At 37.5% G+C, this 20,268-nt stretch overlaps 1 protein-coding gene across 1 annotated transcript in view; it reads left to right on the top strand.

The window, feature by feature from the left end:
• The window catches only part of sema3bl (sema domain, immunoglobulin domain (Ig), short basic domain, secreted, (semaphorin) 3bl), a 44,896-nt gene that overhangs the window by 13,094 nt on the left and 11,534 nt on the right, over positions 1-20,268 (top strand). The window contains exons 2-5 of the mRNA XM_053503745.1: positions 6,421-6,581; positions 12,125-12,184; positions 16,322-16,441; positions 18,096-18,186. Coding sequence (XP_053359720.1) covers positions 6,421-6,581; positions 12,125-12,184; positions 16,322-16,441; positions 18,096-18,186 — 432 coding nt within the window. The remainder of the gene's footprint in view (positions 1-6,420; positions 6,582-12,124; positions 12,185-16,321; positions 16,442-18,095; positions 18,187-20,268) is intronic.

The following is a 20,268-nucleotide window of genomic DNA, read 5'->3' as shown; positions in this document are numbered from 1 at the left end:
ACACAGTATTCAGATATATTTATACATACAAAAAACTTAAAAGAAGAGAAAAAGAAGTTATTATGCATGAGTGCATGTACTTCTCAACTTCATTTTAGGTGAGTTGTAGCTAGGTGTGATTCCTATGTCAATGAAACAACAGGAAATAACATGACAACTTCAACCAGTCACATTATGTAAGACGCGGCCCCATGAGTGGATCATTTTCACGCATGGTACAGTACACGCTGTATGCTAGATGTCAAATTCAGGTACCCCAGTCAACCACACTATACAATTATTTATTTTTAAAACACAATTTGACAGATGCCTTAATCCAGAGTGACTTTCTACTGAAACAAGATTCCCTGCGAGCTTCTGAGGGTTAAAGGTCCTGCGCAGGAACCCATTGGTGATTCAAGGATCTTCAGCTAATGCCAGTAAAAATAAATTAACATGCAAATGTAACACAAATTTTCCCTGAGAACTGAGTCTGGGATCAGTAGAGCAAACCTAGAGTGCAAGTCACCCAGGTGTGTAAACTGCCACCACTAATTTAGAATAAGTAACTCGGGTCCAATTTGTCATATAATGTTACTGACAATATGTGGAAATGACTTGTGATGTTCTCACATGACCTACTAACTCAGTCTTAGCATACGGTATGAAATACTGGACATTAAATTGTACTGCTCTCATGATATAATGTACATGTGCTTTTTATTCATTCTTTCGCTTATGAATTTATTCATAATCTAATCTTGCCCATGTCTATTATTATTATTATTATTATTATTATTATTATTATTATTAACAATAACAAATAATACTTTCGCCACTGTATGTTATCATGTTCTGTAAAAACTATTGCATATGTAGTCACACGACTCCAACCTGTTCAGTCTGTGACATGAAAACAAATCATGAACCCTTTTTTTCATTCTCTATGCCGCTTATCCTGTAAAAGGGCACGGAAAGTCCCAGAGCCTCTCCCAGAGGACTCGGGGCACTAGGTGGGGTACACCCTGGATGGGGTGCCAGTCCATCGCATGGCACATAAGCACATGCACTAACACACTACAGGCATTTTGGGAATGCCAATTAGCTAAATCTGCATGTCTTTGCAATCATCACTCATAAAGACCCAAGGTGGGAAAATCGACCCCCTAAACCCTGAGGGTGTGAAACCACAGTGCTAACCACTATACCACTATAACAAAATAATTATTTAGTAATCATAATCAAGGAATAATGTTCAAGTAATTGTTAAATTGATTCGAGGTCATATCACCCAGCACTAATTCACCCACTCACATATTTAATCATAAGGGAAGTTTGAAAACACCAATCAGCCTATATCAGTGCATGTCTTTGTACCCGTGGGAAACCCACAATGCACAGGGAGCGAAAAGAACAGGAAGATATTCTTAGCTTTATGAATGAGGAGATCCATCTTCACGAGCATTTAACTAAATTGCTACTGACGTTTTATGGTTTATTTACACACCACTAATGGATAACTAATGGATGTTTGTAAGCAGAGCGCTGCTCGTAAAAAGGGAAATCCTGCTACTTTCTAGCTGCTGTACTGACGTCAGGTCTGATTTATGATAATCTTCAGAAGCTGGCACGATGGAAGAAACTTAGACTAAAAAAGTGACAGCAGGAAGCAGCGATCAAACATTTTCAGGTTATTTACTACAATTCGAAGTGGTCCAGACATGCTTCACTGCAAAAAACGCCAGCGTAGCAAGTGAAATATTCTTAAATCTAGCCAAATCTATCTAAAATGTGTTAAAATAAGATTACAACAAAAACAAATTCAAGATTATTAAGCTTATTTCTAGGCGCATGTTATTAGAATTGCTAAGTGTAAATGCCTTGTTATATTGGCAGATCATTTTGGCAGGATTTTTGAGATTTATTTATTAAAAGAAGCAAAATGATCTGCCAATAGAACAAGAAAAGAAAATTTTTGCATGAATTTTTAGTAACACTTGACTGGAAATCAGATTAATAATCTTATATTTGTTTTTGTTGTAATCTTATATTAAGAAATTATACATGGATTTGGCTAGATTCGAGAATATTTCACTCACTAAGATCAGGGTTGGGTTGTGTGAGAGAATGTGTGTGTGTGTGTGTGTGTGTGTGTGTTTCCATTGAAAAGACTTCTTGCCTCAAGTTTGAGCAGATGAGCAGCTCCTCCAAGCAGTCATCTTGTAATTACTGTAATTCGCTCATGATGTAAGCTCTGCTATTCAACTTGATTAGGAAGAAGAGAGAGGAAGAAAGGCGTACACTCTCATCTCTACTGATTACAGTTCAAACGTACAATCACTTTTTGTGTAAATGCCACTTTTTTTCTCTCGCTGTTCTCTGATGAACATGTACAACCAATACAGTGACCTCTGTTACTTCCTCATCCTTTCCTGCCATTTAACCGGGCAGGGGTTCAGTGACAGTAGAGTCGAACCGCAGAAGATCGGCAAGAGAAGACGTTTTTTTGTTTACAATACTGAAGTCTACAATATGTTTCCAGAGACTGTACTGGATCATTAAAATGTCCAATTTCCACACGCACATGAAATGAATGCAAGCCTGTTTTTACTTCAGTCCTTATTTCCGACATCCCTCTCGACTTAACTGCACACCAGATCTTTGTTTCTCATTTAGCTGTTTTGCTTACAGTACGTCATTTTGCAGGATAAGGAACTCACGTCACTGATGACCATCATTCATTACGTGTGTGTGTGCGCACAAGCCAACACAAACACCTGAGGACTATCTGGGTGAAGTGATGTCTCTGGTTTACTCAAGGTTAATTACTGAATATAGGAAAGACCATGTTGTTTTAAAAGAACAGATTATTTATACAGCAGTGGGAGAGAGACCGGGGCCAGCACCAGTGCATACTATACAGTATATATATATATATGTGTGTGTGTGTGTGTGTGTGTGTGTGTGTGTGTGTGTGTGTGCGCGCACACATGCGTCTCTTAATTAAAACAGGATGTGGAGAGAGACAGTGGTGAAGATTGTAATGTTGTGTCTAATTGTCGTCAGATGTCCATATGTTTGTCCCACAGCTACAGAGAACCTCTGTCACCAAATCAAACCACTTCCATTGGCTCATACTTATTTCTCAATTCTCAAGTCTCACTCCACGTTTTTAAACCCTCCTTATTATCCCAGTACTACCTCCGTCCATAACCACAAAAAAAAAAAAAAAAAAAAAAAATATATATATATATATATATATATATATATATATATATATATATATATATAGTGTATTGGTTGAGAATAGTGTGTATTAATTCTGGTTATAATAGCACATTTAAGTAATTTTTTCCCAAGATACCAAGATGGTCTCATTTCCCAGCAGAAACTGTATCGTTGGATGATGGATGTCATATAACTGTACAGTAATTGGGTTATGATGTCATCCACCCAAAAGACAACATTGTCGTTTTTCATTGATTAACGGATGTTTATATATTTTATCGGGATAATGTTGAATGAAGGATCCCAAACCAACATCGCAAATACAAGCAACAGACTATCAACCTTTACGTAAATATTTTATTTATCATTTCACGTACTGTAACATCCATTTGTCTGACTATCGTCAATACACTGCAGTTTCACATACAGATTTGCTAAGTATCTACAGCACTGTATTGTACTACGGTGTTCACAAAACATAAAAACTGAGGAATATTCAGTTTGACAGAACAGATTTAGAACATTGAGCAGCTTTTTTTTTCTTTTGAGCTAATTTAATAGTTGACTAGAGTGCAGAGAGTGTCAGTTGGGAAATAATAAGTAATTGCTATAATTAAATATTGTTTTGAGGTCATAATTGCTGCATTGATATTATAGCCATTTGTTTAATGTTTCCCATGCATCATGTAGGCAGGTCCAACGTTATTTCATCAAAGTAATTTTAACTTTCAATGTCTCAAAGTTCATAATGTTGCCGGATTAATATTGTCACAATCGACAACCAAAAACCCAGTTGAGTTGTAAAATTAGTTTTAAATAAAAAACATACATTTTTGACATATGACATGAGCCATGAATGCAGAAGTGTGCAGGATCATGCAGGATCACAATCACCCTGAATAGCAGTAATCTGTGGTTAATCCGAAGTTTAGGCTTAAGCTCTATAATATGCATTTCACAGTAATAAGCAATTACTGAGTAATGTTCCAATACTGGCCCTTGAGAATCCCAGAAACCTGAAAGCATCGTTTTTTTTTTAACTGATTGTTGCCTTCTTAGTCATTCATTGAGGATGTTTCCATTCCATACTCTGCCGTTGTATTAAAACTTCTGTTGGCCACGCTGGCTGTAGAAGTTTTAATATATTGGCAGAGTATAGAATGGAAATGTCCTGCACTTCTCTGGAAAGGCTTTCCACTCAGTTCTGAAGAAGAGCTGGTGTGCATCACAAAAGTGTTCAGTCAGGTTGTGGTCAATGCTCTGTTAGGCTTTGCTTTATGCATAGGAGCATTGCCATGTCAGAAGAGGTACAGTAGGGAATTTATATTGTTACAGCACACGAAGACCTTCTGGACAATTGAGGCCCATAAATGGGTGAAATTTTTATGTTTCCTCAAACTTTTGGCCATTTAGTGCACTCTGGTAGTCTTGAATTAAGCAGTCTAAAACCATGTTAGATAAGTGTGATGTCCTCACCCACACATCTATATATATTTTGTTAACATGAGGACTCGTCATAAATGCAATACATGTCCAGATAATTACAATCTGATTATTTTGTCCATATTGTGGACTCTCTGAACTGATTTCACTAAGACCAGCTTGATTTTTATGGGTCAATATTATCCATGGAGTACAATTTCAACACACACACACAAACACACACACGCACACACGCACGCACGCACGCACGCACAGACATAGCCAAGCCTAATATGTCTGCTTACACGACTTGAGACAAAATAAAAACAGGACCGTGCTGGGGTTCACACACTACAGACATACACAAGCTCTGCATGCATCCCATAAACACCCACACACACATATCATGGCGCCACCCAGATGTGTTATTCTCAACCAAAGCACTCCATGATAGTTCTTATTTATGGGTACATTTGATTATCTGTGCCAGGACTTTGTTCAAATTTTTTAAAATGTAAATTCCATCTCGGCCAGAACGCTGTGTGTGTTTGGGAGGAGTGATGTATTTTCAAGCTTATTGCCTTGGTTTTCTGTTTGACAATATATTTATTGTATTTATACAGTATGTGTATACGCACATTTATATAAACATATACATATACGTGTTTACATTTATATATAAACTGGCTGTATATACCATATGTATATGTGTGTGTTTGAGTATATTTGTGTGTTTTATATGCTCTTGGCTGTGTGGCTTGGTTTCATTAAAAACAAAAACTAAACACAGATCTTCATCTGTGGGCCATACATGTATTTTTATTTGTTCTTCTTCTATTGTTCCTTCCATTATGTGTGGATTATTAGCTCATTAAAGTCTAATAAGGAGTTATATGACGGATTTCTTTTATTTGAGAGAGAGAGTGAGACTAAATCATCATCACTGTATGATACTCAGTAGAAAGAAAAGATTAATGATGGCGTGTTTTGGATTCCTGGATTTTGACCCAGTGCAGAAAAAGGCAAAAAGAAATTACATGAGCAGAGAAGAGAGGAAGGAATATGTGTTTCTGGGTCATATGTGGGATAAAAAAGAGAATATAAAGAGAGAAAGAGCTAAATGAATTAGTTTCTGGTTCTGGAGAACACCATACGCAGCACGTTTTAGTATTTTTCTTACAGTAGCTCTAAGACACACTTCAGGGACACTACAATGGTATTCAAGGACCAGGGCTGGGAAACCTGTAGAACACAAAAACAAGGAAAGACCTGAAATATTATGAGAAATAGGGAAATGAAACAGGCACGAGAGCCATTTATTTCTGAAGTGCTGGGCTGTTCAGTTATTGTAATCATGCATGGGGTTGTAAATATTTCATTTCTTGGTTTCCTCATATTTCGATAATATTATATTCATTTGTGTCCAAGGAAACTGTTGCCTTTGTGTTTAATATATGAGGAAACCAGCCACTGGTTTGCCAGTAACAATGAGGACTGTATAAACTCTAATAAAACAACAAACACTCATGCCATGCTCAGGAATGAAAGCTCAGTTTAGATTACTCAAAATCTGAACAAGTTTGTCTGAAAATTTAAATCATTAGAGTCACTAGCAATCTTTAGGCGATAATTAAAGACCTTTATGTATTCGGTTTAACTTCAATCAATGGGTTTTATTTATGGTGCAAATCAGGGGTAATAAAAAGAAAATCTTAAATTTCATTTCACTGTAAACTGATTCTTGCAAATGTTTTTTTCTGTTTTTTTATTATTATTTTTTTTAATTATCAGACCTGGTGGCCACTAATCGTACGTCCATCTTCTCTGGCCTGCATGGGGACCTACAGCTGTCGGCCATGTTTTTGGATGAGTACCATGACAGGCTCTTTCTGGGAGGGAAGGATGTTCTCTATTCTCTCAGACTGGACCACACACAAACTGAGGCTAAAGAGGTATCACCTTCACATGTATAATCTCTGACATCTTGTTATAAACCATGAACTTAACATTTATCTGGGTAAAATATGGACCATCAACATTTTGACATTCCTGCTAGCAAAACTTACATTTACAGCTCACAAAGGCTTGCACAATATTTAATAGCGCAGTAATATTGACTTTGTCTTGTGCTAACGTTTTTGTTTCAGAACATTAACATATTAAAAACCAGTAAAGGATAGTAAACCCTTATGGCACAATTATTTTTATTACTCCTATGGAGCATAGTGTATATAGAACTATGGCCAACATTCCTTTTATCCTCACACTGAGTAAAAGAGAACATGGATATTGATGTACTGTATCTGTTGGATCCATCCTATGTTAATCCTGGATGAAGAACACATGGCAAATTAAATCTTATAAAACTACCCTTATCTTCATAGATACAACTAATAACAGATTTTATAATATTACACTAAAACGTTTCCAATATATGCACATGACAACACACGTGAAAAAAGTATTACACCACCGATGGTCTTTATGTGCTACAACAAAAAAATTAAGAAATCAATCAAGAAAATTACTAATTAACTAGGTTCGTTTAGTTAGTTTCAAATTATTAACGTTACACACACAACATTATTATTCAAATGTCTTAGCCACTTCACAACATTTTTGATTCCTCTTATTTTTTTTCATCTTTCTGCCTTTCTGCCTTTAGGGACACCTTTAGAGAGATGTATAGTGTACAACAGTGTTATAGTAAAGTACTGGCCTGCATTAAAGAAAGAAAGCAACTAAGGAGATTTAAAATAATTTGAATTATCTTATGAACCTGCCAACACATTATTAATTTTTGGAAAGATGGTGCTGAAGCATCAAACACACACAATGCTACAAAAAGCTACTTGCTTCCTCATACAGTAGCTGTTTGGCTATAATAAAACAATTGTTTGTGAGGCTAATTCGGGGACAAAAGGGCTTCATGTTGCAACAGATCATAAAAATCAGACTTTAAAGCAATGGAAAGAAGGCGTGTAATCTGATGACCCATAGCAAAGAAACTCCAAGATAAGGTCTCATGTTAATCTGTTCTTTGTCTACTAGACAGAAATGAGCCGTCTTCGAGACTTGAATGAGATTTAAAAGACACTCAAAGGTGTCTTCAATGTGGCTCATTACCTCTAAATCTCAGAGATACAGTAGGTCATATTTGTCTTGTGTCCATTGGACATATCAGTGATGTTTTAAAGCATACTCCAATGTCACAGTGAACAAGGAAATGACATATTTTGAATCAGATATCAGCTCCAGTTTATAAACCCTGGTTATGATGTCATTAAATCTTTTATTATTTATTTATTTCCTTTTTTTTTTTTTTTTTTTTTTAATAAAATGCTCTGGCAACCTAAAAGGTTATGTAAGATAGGAATTTCTATATATATTTTAAAAAATGTGACATAGACATCTGCTACATTAGCCAACATTCCATGAATTAAATTTCCACTATGAATAATAGAATACTATATACAGTATACATGTTATGTGAAAGAACATGTGAGAAATATGCTAAAAAAGTTGTTTTTTTGTCATGTGTTATTTACCAGAGATAACTAACACACACTGACACACTGAGACACAAACCACAGGTGACAGTGTATTCCCTGGAGCATAAATCTTTCTCTCATCTTATCTCCCCTCCCCCCCTGTCTCTCACCACACACACATACATGTTCACACACCGTTAACCGTAGTGTTTGTTTTCTCGGGTCCCATGTCAGCTTTCTCGGGAGGCTTAATTATAAAAGACTGACAGGGCAAAAACACAACAAGCACTTTTAACTAACATAAACTAACCTTAAGCACGTGCAGAACATTTAAAACGCCCCCACATCACATCTGTGAAAACTCATTTAGAGCATGACAGGATTATGAACGCTAACATTCCCGCCACTAATTAATACATGTCACGTTTTGTATCATAGCGGGGTTTAAGAGGTCTGGTTTACGAGCCCGTGGTGTCTGATGTGCAGATTGGTCGTAAATGCGGTGTTATAGACTCTATAGGAAAGGGTTTGTTTTTTATTGATGTGTTATAGAAACACACACACACAATGCGTTACACAGAAATCCACAGGTCATTATTTCTTTAATATTTTACTTAGATACATTGTGTTTCATTTTTGTTACTATAATAAATAATTACTCCATGACTTGAATTCCCAGAAATTGAGGTGTAATAAGCGAAGTAATCCTAACACGAATTAAATAATGACCTGTGGATTTCTGTGTAACGCATTGTGTGTGTGTGTTTCTATAATTATGTCTCCTATAACCTAGCCAAAGTGTGTGTGTGTGTGGGCTGGTCAGATGATCCAAATAGGAAGAGCAAAGAATATTGTTGTGCTGAGAGACAGCAAGAGCTACTGCCACTCCCCAGGTCGAGACCTTTGACCTTTGGCCCAGACGCAGCCACTTTTCACCACATACCACCCCAAGTCACCTTTTAATTTCCTTTGACTTGACAAACCACCATGCTATACAATAACACATTAACAGTTCATCCTGCATCATAGGATTATGTTATATTTATTATATATTTTTAGGCTATCTATGTACTTTTAAACATAAACGGATGGAGCGATATTACTGCTAAATGAGCAAATAGTGTAATTAAAATGGATTAACTTCTCTTTGTAATGTCTGTGTTAAGAATGCTGTTGGTAAACTTTAATTGGATTTGACTTCGATCCTATTCTAAACTCCAAAGCAATATTTTATTAAATACAGGTGCATTTGGAGGGCAAACCATTTAAGTCTAAAGATGAAAGACGTATAAATAAGAGAGATAATAAATCTTGACTGTCAAATAAACTCTGAAGCAGTAAACTAGTAAGCCGTTACATACACACATACAAAAAAAAAAAAACACAACAGAACCTGTTTTAGGAAAACCGTCCACGATGGGGTTGTGTGACGCCAAGTGATGTTGTTGTTACCACCCGAGAGTTTATCCTTTTTTTAATCACAGCAATAGCATAATTTTTAGCAAAAAATTAATAAGAAATAAAAAGATTAATTTAGAGAAAAACATATCCCTCGATAAAAAAAAAATTCAACAAAACACACATCTGTCACAATTATCGACACATTTTATAATTTGTACAACCTCCCTTTGACGATAAAACAGCACTGAGTCTTCTACTATAACATTTTATAAGGTTGGAGAAAACAGTGTCTTGCACAATTTAACTCTCCTTCAGCTCATCCCACATTTTCTTCCTATTTGGTAGATTTTTTCTAACTTTTTTTTTTAACACTCACAAGGGGTACCAATAATTGTGGGAGGCCCTGTCTAAGCCAGTCTATACCACAGTAAGTTGGTAATTATTATTATATATTTGTCTTATATTTATCAGTGATCTACATGTCATGGATTTTAACAACTTTTTAAAGTTGTGTGTTGTCTGTAAAACTAGTTACTTCATATTATCACTTTCGTTGTAACAGCTTTAAACGTTTATTTCTTCACCAGCTTCTCACCTGGATTTTTTTTTCTGAAAAACTGGATGTTACCAGAAGCTCATTTCAGAAATGTTTTCCTTTGTTAAATAGCAGCTGACTGGCTTTACAGGAACTAAAGCAGCGGCTCATTGTGCTCCTTTTGTGTGTAATTCTGCGTCACTTCCTGTGACATCTGTAGCAATGCTATTTTTTATCAAAAGATACAAAAACAGCCTACAGCCGGCCCAGTATGATGACAGACACGCTCCAGTGTACAGGTCTTTATTTAGCCTAGATATACAGTCTTATAAAACTTGATCCAGAAGACCGGAAAAGTCTCCAGGATGAGGAAGGATGCTGGGTAATGTAGTTAATTGCAGCATCCGGACTCAGACAATGTGGCTGCATGTAAGAGGCAACAACAGGAGTTACTCACTGATGACTAAACCACATGATCAGTGAGAAGATGCTCACTTGCACCTAACAATTGTATTTTTGGTATTGCAGTATCAAATGTAATATCAGTAAACATGAAAAGGGAAATTACACCATGAATAATGGTAAATCTATTAAAAGTAAAAAAAAAATGATATAAAGAAAGAAATTCCATATTAAATGCTGGACACGTGCTAAAAAGTTTCAGAATTTTCAGCAATTGACTGAATCATGCTCAGCTTACACTCCTGCTGCTGGTCTTACTCAAGGCATTAAATGCTGATGTTGCCAACTGCTAATGACCTCAGTAAATCATGTCACCGTTGATTATTTATGTTCAGTTTTAGTAATGAAATTCAGTAAAAGAAAAAAACAACATGACATATCAGCGGTTTGATTAAATGACAAATAGTCTGATGTCTCCTGCCCGCGGTAATTCTAACAGCTGAGCACAACTTGGCCTAAAACTCAAGCTGGCTCATGGAAACGTTAACATTGGACCATTTACATGATGATCCAGTATCAGAAATCCAGTTCCACATGTCACAGATCTGACCTGGCTGTGTTCGGAAACATAAACGAAAGCCACTTAATCCACCATTAGAAAAAAAAATAGGGTTTATACGGCTTTAAAAGATTTGTTGCTACTTCCATGGAATATAGTATACTAATCAGCAGCCCGATCATCCGTTTCTCACTGATTCATGCTTTATGCTGATTCATAGGTCACTGTGTGGCTTAAGAAATAAAGAAATATTCCACTGAAACTGGGTAAGTACAGGAACAGGACAGAAACTGGGAGCCGAAAACTAAAAGCGAAAATTAAAGAAAAAAGTTTGTAAGGACGTCTGGAGAACTATTTCTCAAGACTACATTACAAATACAAGAAAGTCTGGCTTTTTGGAAGAAAAATATAAAGAAATAAGCAATGGTTGTTGACTTTTGAATAGTATTGTATTTTCTATTCCTACGTATATACAGTATCTACATATACTCTTTCTCTCTCTGTCTAGTGGTACAACTAATCCAATAGGAAATGCAATTTTAAACAATAAAGTTTACCAACTAACAAAGTGAGCTATGTTGAAGTGAGCTCTTTTTTTCTCTCGGCTATCCGGCACAAAGCGCCACACCATATTTAAGTGACCACTGATTTCAAGCACAGGAAAGGCAACAGCTTTATTATGCAACGGTGTTCCTTTAATGTAAAACAACTTTTTGAACTTGGATCCCTCATCTCACAAAAGTTTATTACTTCTTCCGCCACTGCTTATACCAGCCTTCACTCATCTGAAAAGGCTTTCCAATTAAATTTAAGTGACATACCATTACCTGCTTTCAACTTTGTGGTGAAGGCTCACATACATGTCTCATTGTAAAGCTTGTTCCAGTAATGTGCTGTATCACATTTACAAATTGTCACTGCATTTTAAGCATAAAATTGGCATGTAATGGGGCCACCTAATGAGTAAAGCCAAGATAAAATCAATTTGTCTTATATTACTTAACGCAGGATTCGTAATAAGATTACTAAATGAGATCCATTCACCATCCATCATCCACTCATTTATTTATTCATCCATAAATCTGATCTACCTCTTTCCCTTCCCAGATTCACTGGCCATTGCCTGGGAACAGAGAAGACTGTATCCTAAAAGGAAAGGACCCAGAGGTAAGCCGAAGATGTTTATGTCTACCTCTCCTAATTTAATTTCCTAATTCGACCAGTTCCCTGGCCCACTGAGTAGAAACGTTTATTCTTTAGTGTATAGGTTTGATCCTGACACAGATGAGTACTGCTCCAAATGGATACTTATCCAAACAGATTACTACTTAGATCATGGCCCAAAAGTATTATATTCTCAATAACATTAAAAAAAAAAAGTTCCTTATTTGGCAACTCAAATATAAAACTCTACCTTGGGGGCTTGGATCCTTTAATTTCCAGTAATACGGGAGCATTGCTTTGGTGTGTCCAGGAAATGTAAACATGTGAAGTTTGCTTACACACAACTGAGAATTGGAGACGTGTAAAAACTATTTGACATGCTAACTTAACTTATTCACGTTTCCATGAACTCGGTGAAACTCCCAAGCCTCATTAGGTAAAATGAGCTACTCTGGCGTTCAGTATGCCCCAAAGACACCATCACTGTCTAGCTTTATACTTTCATTTATCATGCTTTTTTTATTATTTTTTATTTATTTTATATAAAATCATTAATTAGTCTGAGAGTATTTTATGACCACATTGTCTTAAGGTCAATGTCATACATCTGCTAGCATTTAGAGTGTTCGGTTCAGAGGCTCTACTATCCGAGGGACACGCAAAGATTTTGATGGCAAAGATCTCATTTTAGTGCACCTTGCCTGTTTTTTATTACAATTGTTGCAATTAAATCCGTATTAGTGAGAAAAGAAGTTACAGAAAAACAGTGTAATTATAATAAATGTTTACCAAGTGTTCCCTGCCTGCACTGTGTTTTAATGACTTATTAACTAGCTGCTCTGAAATGGGTCCAAATGGCACTTAAATGACGGTGTTATTTAAGGCTGGTTGCTCACTAAGGGTTTAAACTGCACAAGGGCTTCACAAGGCTTTAATGTACCCTTAATACTGTATATACTGTTGGGACATCTGGCTGTTTCCCAGGAGTAAAATTGCTCTTTTTTTCGTTTGTACAAAACAAATGAGCCAAAAGCTCTGAGGTTTTGCCTGGGTTAGGGTTTGCGTAGCATCAACTAGTCACATTAATCATTATGTCAATAAAATGTCCTCACAAGTATACCACAGCATTACATCATGATTTTCATTCTAATCTGGGTACAAACTTTCTGATCTAGATAGGAGAAGGATGTATTTATAAAGAAAATAAAAATATCTTGACTATTAATCAAACTATTTATAATTGACAGATACAGTGTGTGTGTGCGTTTGTGGGCGTGTGTGTGAGAGAGAGTGAGAGAGAGAGTGAGAGGGAGAGAACGAGATCTGTTGTGAAAATGTACCCCCCCCCCCCCCCATATAATACATTTTTATTTTCATTATAAATGATATTATCCCCATTAACAAATAAATCACATGAAAAATATTTACATGAATTTCATGTTACATTACATTCCTAACATAGGAACGAGCTCAGTTCCGACAGCTCGTTCGTTAGTAAAATTTGTTCGTAAGTCTAACAAACAAGGTGTACTGTATGTACTAGGATACTAACACAATTGGCCATACACAGTATAAAACTGTTATTGCTTGGCACTTCTTAGCAGTACCCGGTTCATTGCTGCTGGTTTACGCTTGCTTCTGAACAGAGATGTGATCTAACGTCCACGACTGAACATGCACAAACATACAGTATGTTCATATCTTTGAAAGTTCACCTTACTGTATTTTGTCTTTTGTTAATGCACTCGAGCTAGTATGGACTCCAAAGGTGCAAAACATGCTGATCTGTCAGTGTGTTTCTCTGAACACATGGAAAATTGGAACTTTTTATACAGAGGAGTTACTGTAACATAACTGATAACATGCTTACACACAGTTTAAAGAGAGAATGCTCAGACCTCAAAACACTGGGGACGCTTTAAATAAAATATTTAAGACATTTTTTTTTTTACTTTTTTGTTGTTGTTTAAAAAAATGTCAATTTTGTTCTCAGACTTTTGGGCCCCAGTATATACAATGTAGTTTGAGTGTGTGTGTGTGTGCATGCGTGCATGTGTGTGTGTAAGGGCATTGTGACTGTTTCCTGAACTAATTGGGTGGAGCGTTCAGGGAATATGCTGTAATCTAATGACTTTGACCTTGGCCTTTTGTTAAACTGAAACTCTAGCTCAGTTTCTGACCGGCCAGCGTGAGCCTTTTGAACTGACAGCAGGGCAACTTACACAATAAAACCAGACAGAAACCTCACTTTATTTTCCTTAACATTTTTAATGACTTCCCTTTCAGTGTTGTTTCTCCTTCAGCAGGTAGTATTTCATTCTATTTTCCTTAATTCTATAAAATTTCATTGTTTGAATGTTGAATCATGAATGATGAGTGATTCAGTGTTAAGACTAAACACTTTGCGGTAACGCTGCCCACTGTGGACATTTGGCAGGTGTAAAGTAAAATCATTTTCCTAATGTAAGACGTTCGAGCCTGCAATGAACAGTGCAGCTTGTCATGTGTGTTGTAACCTCACTGTGACGAAAGTGCAATGTGGTGCAATGAGGGACAAATGCAAGCCGAATAAACTTTTGTGATTCAGGCCACGCCCTTAAAATAAAAGACATGAAGAGTGATTGCTTAACTGTAAACCGGGTCGTTGAACACTAAAAAGAGGTCACAGAAGTGGTGAGTGAAGAAACCCTGTCACTTGTGGAGAAGACGAAGATGCAAAATCATGCAGTTGTCAAAAGTCAGATTTTATGGATAAATCATATTTACAGCCTTAGTACATTTTAATGAGTCTCCTACAATCTAAAAAGGAATTTGCATGAACTACATACAGTACCAGTAGATAACGAAGTATGAGGTGTGGTCAAGTCAAACTGGGACTTTTGATCATGCAGAATAACACATATCTCAGTTTTACTAGTGCTTGGATACCATAAAGGTAGAAAGTTTTCTCAGTACACTGGAATCATGATCAGTGCTAGACATCTGAAACGCTGGCCCCCCAGGAACTCCTTTGATGGCCCAAACATGTGGAAATGGCTTGGAGCGAGGTCAGGACTGTACAGAGGAATGTGGCAATAACTACCAGCTGAGTTGCAGTAATATGCAAGTGGTGTTGGTGAATAATTGTGTGTACAGTTCTAACAGATACATACATCTCTTCGACAAGTTATCTGTCGATTTTCAAAAATCAGGGTTGACTCGAGAATTCCACTAAGAACTTCGAATAAACACAATGATCTGAACTAAAGAATTTAACAGACAGGACAAAACTAGGAATAAACCAATAGCCCCATCACCAGCCACAGCTTCTTTCTGTAGCTACTACAATGTCAATGTGTTGTACACCTGGAGCAATGCAGTCTTTTAACACAAAACCAGATCATCAGTTCTTTGCCAGACTCTCTTGTTGTCTTTTGTGTTCCATGTTTGAGCAGAATACTGGCACTCACATGTTCCCCAGATTAGAGCTGTAGGCTGTGCACAGCCAAGTCTGTGTGTGACGTATTCCCTAAGCCTTATGGAGCACTGGGATATATTGACAGAGCTGAAAAATCTCACACTATCTCACTCTCTCTATATCACTTATCCTGTTCAGGGTCGTGGGTGGCCTGGAGCCTGTCCCAGGGGAGGATAAACCCTGGACGGGGTGCCTGTCCATTGCAGAGCACAAACATGCACACAAACACACACTTACTCACACACTGCAGGCAATTTGGAAACACCAGTTAGGCTAATCTGCATGTCTTTAGACTGTGGGAAGAAACCAGAGTCCCCAGATGTACCAGCGCGGGGACAAACAAACAGACCCGAGGCGAGCATTGAACCCTGACCCTGGAGGTGCGGGGCCAAAGTGCTAACCACTATGTCACTGTGACACACTATATTAGGTTAAATTAATGAATTTGGGTAAATTAAATTAGAGAAATGGGAACAAATGGTTTATTGCAACAGGCAAAGTGCCTAAAGATACAATGTATGTAACAACCGTAGCGGCAACCTCATTTCCCCTCTCGTCTGGTTCATTCCCTCAGCATTCAGCATCACAAGTATACTAATCACCAGCCTGATCATGTCTCATCACCTGCACCTGTTTCTCATTTGCTTCTCATAACTAGTGAGTATGTGTGTGTATTTTTCCAGACGGAGTGTGCTAATTTTGTGCGTCTTCTACACCCCTTTAACCGGACTCACCTCCTGGCCTGTGGAACCGGAGCGTTCCAACCCGTGTGCGCTCTGGTCTACGTGGGATATCGCGGGGAGGTATGCAAAGAGAAATAGAACTTATACACACACATCTCCTGTAGTGACATATTGCACATTTATTCCCCTGTATGTGTGTGTTTTGGAAGTTTTGAAACAAGGTCTAAGTGATGTTCGTGTTGCGTTGTACAGTAGAAGAACCGTGTTGCATAAGTGGAACCGTACAAAACCATTGCAAGAGACGAAAAAAGAGTCTGAATAGACATGCTGGGTGACCAAGCTCCTTTAGGAAATCAAAGATGAAACTGTTTTGGGTGCAAAGGTCATCCCACCCACAGGCTGACCCTCAAGGTCATGACCTGATTGTGCGAGGAGAGGAAAGCAAACACACTGATTGATCATACAAACCTGCTGTCCTGAACGGGACATTTATATAAACACACACACTTGGAAGATTGCCTACCAGTCCATTTCAGGTTTATTGTCACATCAGGGCTGCACACAAAATCCACACACACACACTTTATTGCTTTTTTTTTATTAGTTTAGCTGCAGATGTTTTGTGTGTGAAACAGCTGGATGATATAATTGACAGCCAAGTGAAAGGCAGAATTTTATAGTTTAGACAGAACTTAAAAAATGCTCTTCATCGGATAGAATAAATAAGCCACCCTGACTGTGTGTGTGTGTGTGTGTGTGTGTGTGTGTGTGTGTGTGTGTGTGTGTGTGTGTGTGTGTGTAAGGGGATGTGTATGTGAGAGAGATTAATGAGTGTGTGCGAGTGTGATGCAGGAGGCATGAGATTGAGCCAGACGGCATGAAAGCAAATGGAAGAACAAAAAGTGAGGTGAGGATGAGGTCCTGAGGAAAGCAGAACACACTGCCAAATAGAAATGTCAGAAAAATTTCAGTGCAAAGTGAGAATAGATGAAGAAAAGTAGAAGAAGTAACAAAAAATGAGAGTGGAATAAAAGAATATGAGAAAGGCACTAAGAAGCAGACAGGGAGGGAAGTGATTGGAGAAAGAGGAAAGGAAAAGAGGGATGTGAGAAATGATTTCAACAGGAGAGACGCAAAGAGATGTTTACATTTTTTAAATCCCCTCTGTCGCAATATGGGACTGGTGGATACGATGTGTGTGTGTGCGCGCGTGTGTGTGCGTGTGAACATCTGGAGATTTCAACAAAATATGTAAAAAGGCAGGTTAATATACCCACATACTGTATGCACACACAGACACTTTAGCTATATATACTACACACACACACACACACACACATACTGAACTTAGATTTACACACACTTACTGAACATAATCACACACAAACACATCGTCACTCATATACAATACACACAGTTATTATACACACATACTATACTGTAAACCCAATTGTCATACATATATTGTATAAAACATTCATACACTTATTGTACACACACAAACACACACATGCACCCATGCTTGAAAAGCAATCAAATTAATCTTCATATCATTTTTATTCATAATGGAAGAACAATATGCTCTGTGTGTTTATGATACGTGGTATTCGTATAAACATAATAATTTGTCAAACATTTAAAATGTATTATTTAGTTATTTATTCACTGTGTCAATTAAACCTCAATATATATATAAAAAAAAAATTAGGTTGTGTATTGATTACTTCTGTTTTTGTGTATCTTATTTATCTATTGTTTTTTCAATGGCTGACAGCATGCGTTTGCACTGGACCCTTCCAGTGTGGAAAATGGGAGAGGACGATGCCCTCATGACCCCAACCTTCCATTCGCCAGCACCTTTACAGGTAGGGTTCATGTACAAATTGTCATGAGTGTCAACTTAGTAATGTAGCCTATGTAAGGTGTGTGCATGGGTGTTTACATTTACATTACGCCATTCGGCAGATGTACCTATCCAGTGCGACTTTTTTTGTCTCATTGTATTTCATTTTTATCTGAGCAGCAGAGGGTTAAGAGCCTTCCTCAAGCGCTGTAAATTAGAAACCCGGTTCAATGGGGTTCAATTTATGTGCACTACAACAACAATCCTGTTGGGTCATACAGCAGGTATAATGTATGATCCTTGAAAATTGACAGATACCTTGTATGTGTACAGTTATATTCTGTTAACAAAAGTCCCGGCTTGACTCGAACAGCCCTCATTGTCCAAAGATAGCAACCCTTAGAATAAGCACGGAACTGTCCACCAAATGGAGCAAATTTTTAAACATAAATTGATTTCGATATTTTTTTCGACAGTCTCATGGAGCCTCATGAAACATTACCTCATCTCTAAGAAATTCATCTGAATCATAAATAACTCCTATGACAAGTTAAACTTGAACAGAATAAAATACTGCATGCTGGAAAACTTAATGGCACCTTTCTTGTTCTTGTTGGACATCAACTGTATGATGAAAAATAACAAAAGCAAAGCAAATTTGCACATGACATTGGATAAAATAGCACAACGCACAACAAATACTGTAGCAACCCGTAGGGTGTATGCCGAAATGTCAAAAAATAATGAACAACAACTGCCCTGTCAATAGACTGCACTGGTAAGGCATAACATCTTAGAAAAGTAACTGACTTAGACGATTTGTACAGTGGGTGTCGATGAGGGAAGAAATAAAGACACAGCTAACATAAAGAAGCTAGAACTGTATTCAACATGGGGAAGAAAATAGATCTAGTATAAGGGTCTAAAACTTAAAGAACCACCAAGAGAACCACCCAGAAACTGTAGATGTTGTGTCAGTGTCTAAGATTCATATTGAGATGAAACACTCAAGGAAAAAGAAAGAAGGATGGCCAAAGAATGAAATTAAAAATAGACGCAAGTCTTGGTACCAAGTAGTGGCGGCAGCAACTGATAAAGCATGGAAATCATGAATGGCCAGACCCGATCTGACCTGATCAGAATGAATGTTCGATCAGAATGGCACTTGATCTAATAATATCTCAATTATATCTTCACTTTTATCCACTGGCTTTCTGGCTGAAGAAGGGGAACTGATTGAGTCATGATTTCTGACATGGTAAAACATCTAATGCAGACGGAGGAAAAGATGGTTGACCTAATCTAACCTTAAAGCGGGAGAAAAAAAACTACATCTTTTCCTCACTTATCATCTATACCGCTTTATCCTGTATTCAGGGTTGCAGGGGGCCTGGAGTTTATCTCAGAAGACTTAGGGCATGAGGCAGAGTACACCTGGGACAGGGTTCCAATCCATCACAGGGCACACACACATGGCAATTAGCCTAATCTGTTGGTCTTTGGACTGTGGGAGGAAACTGGAGAACACGGAGGAAACCCACCAAGCATGGGGAGAACATACAAACTCTATAGACACAGAGACGGAAATCAAGCCTGGCCGGGAATCAAACCCAGACCCTGGAGGTGCAAGGCGACAGTGCTAACCACTACACCACTGTGCTGCCTTCTCATTTTATTCATTTTTCTATAACTTTAAACAAATACTTTAACAAATGCGTGTCCATGAAACCAGTTAAGCTGGAATCTCTTATCAGAACGAGTTCCATCGGATTGAAGAAATACTGTATATAAAATATAAATACAATCCATATGTTGGTGTAAATAGAGCTAGGGACACCAGCCAACTCTGTCCTTCTTTAAGCTCAACAGTGTGGAAGAGAGTCTTATCTCATTCTGTGATCTCTCTGTGATGCAGCATGAGAAGTAGCTTAAAAGGATGCTGTTGGCTGACTTTACTTGTCATTGGGGAAACACGTGTTAGCCTTCACCCTCCTCAGCTGGGAACTGGGAGAGCAGACTGATGCGAGGGAACTGGCCAAGACCAAATGAAGGGGAAAAACACACATCTGACAATGATAGGTTCCAACACTAAAAAAAACCAAAA

This window comes from Clarias gariepinus, chromosome 9 (genome assembly GCF_024256425.1).
Source record: "Clarias gariepinus isolate MV-2021 ecotype Netherlands chromosome 9, CGAR_prim_01v2, whole genome shotgun sequence".
Taxonomy (NCBI): domain Eukaryota; kingdom Metazoa; phylum Chordata; class Actinopteri; order Siluriformes; family Clariidae; genus Clarias; species Clarias gariepinus.
This window is presented reverse-complemented; position numbering and strand designations above follow the sequence as displayed.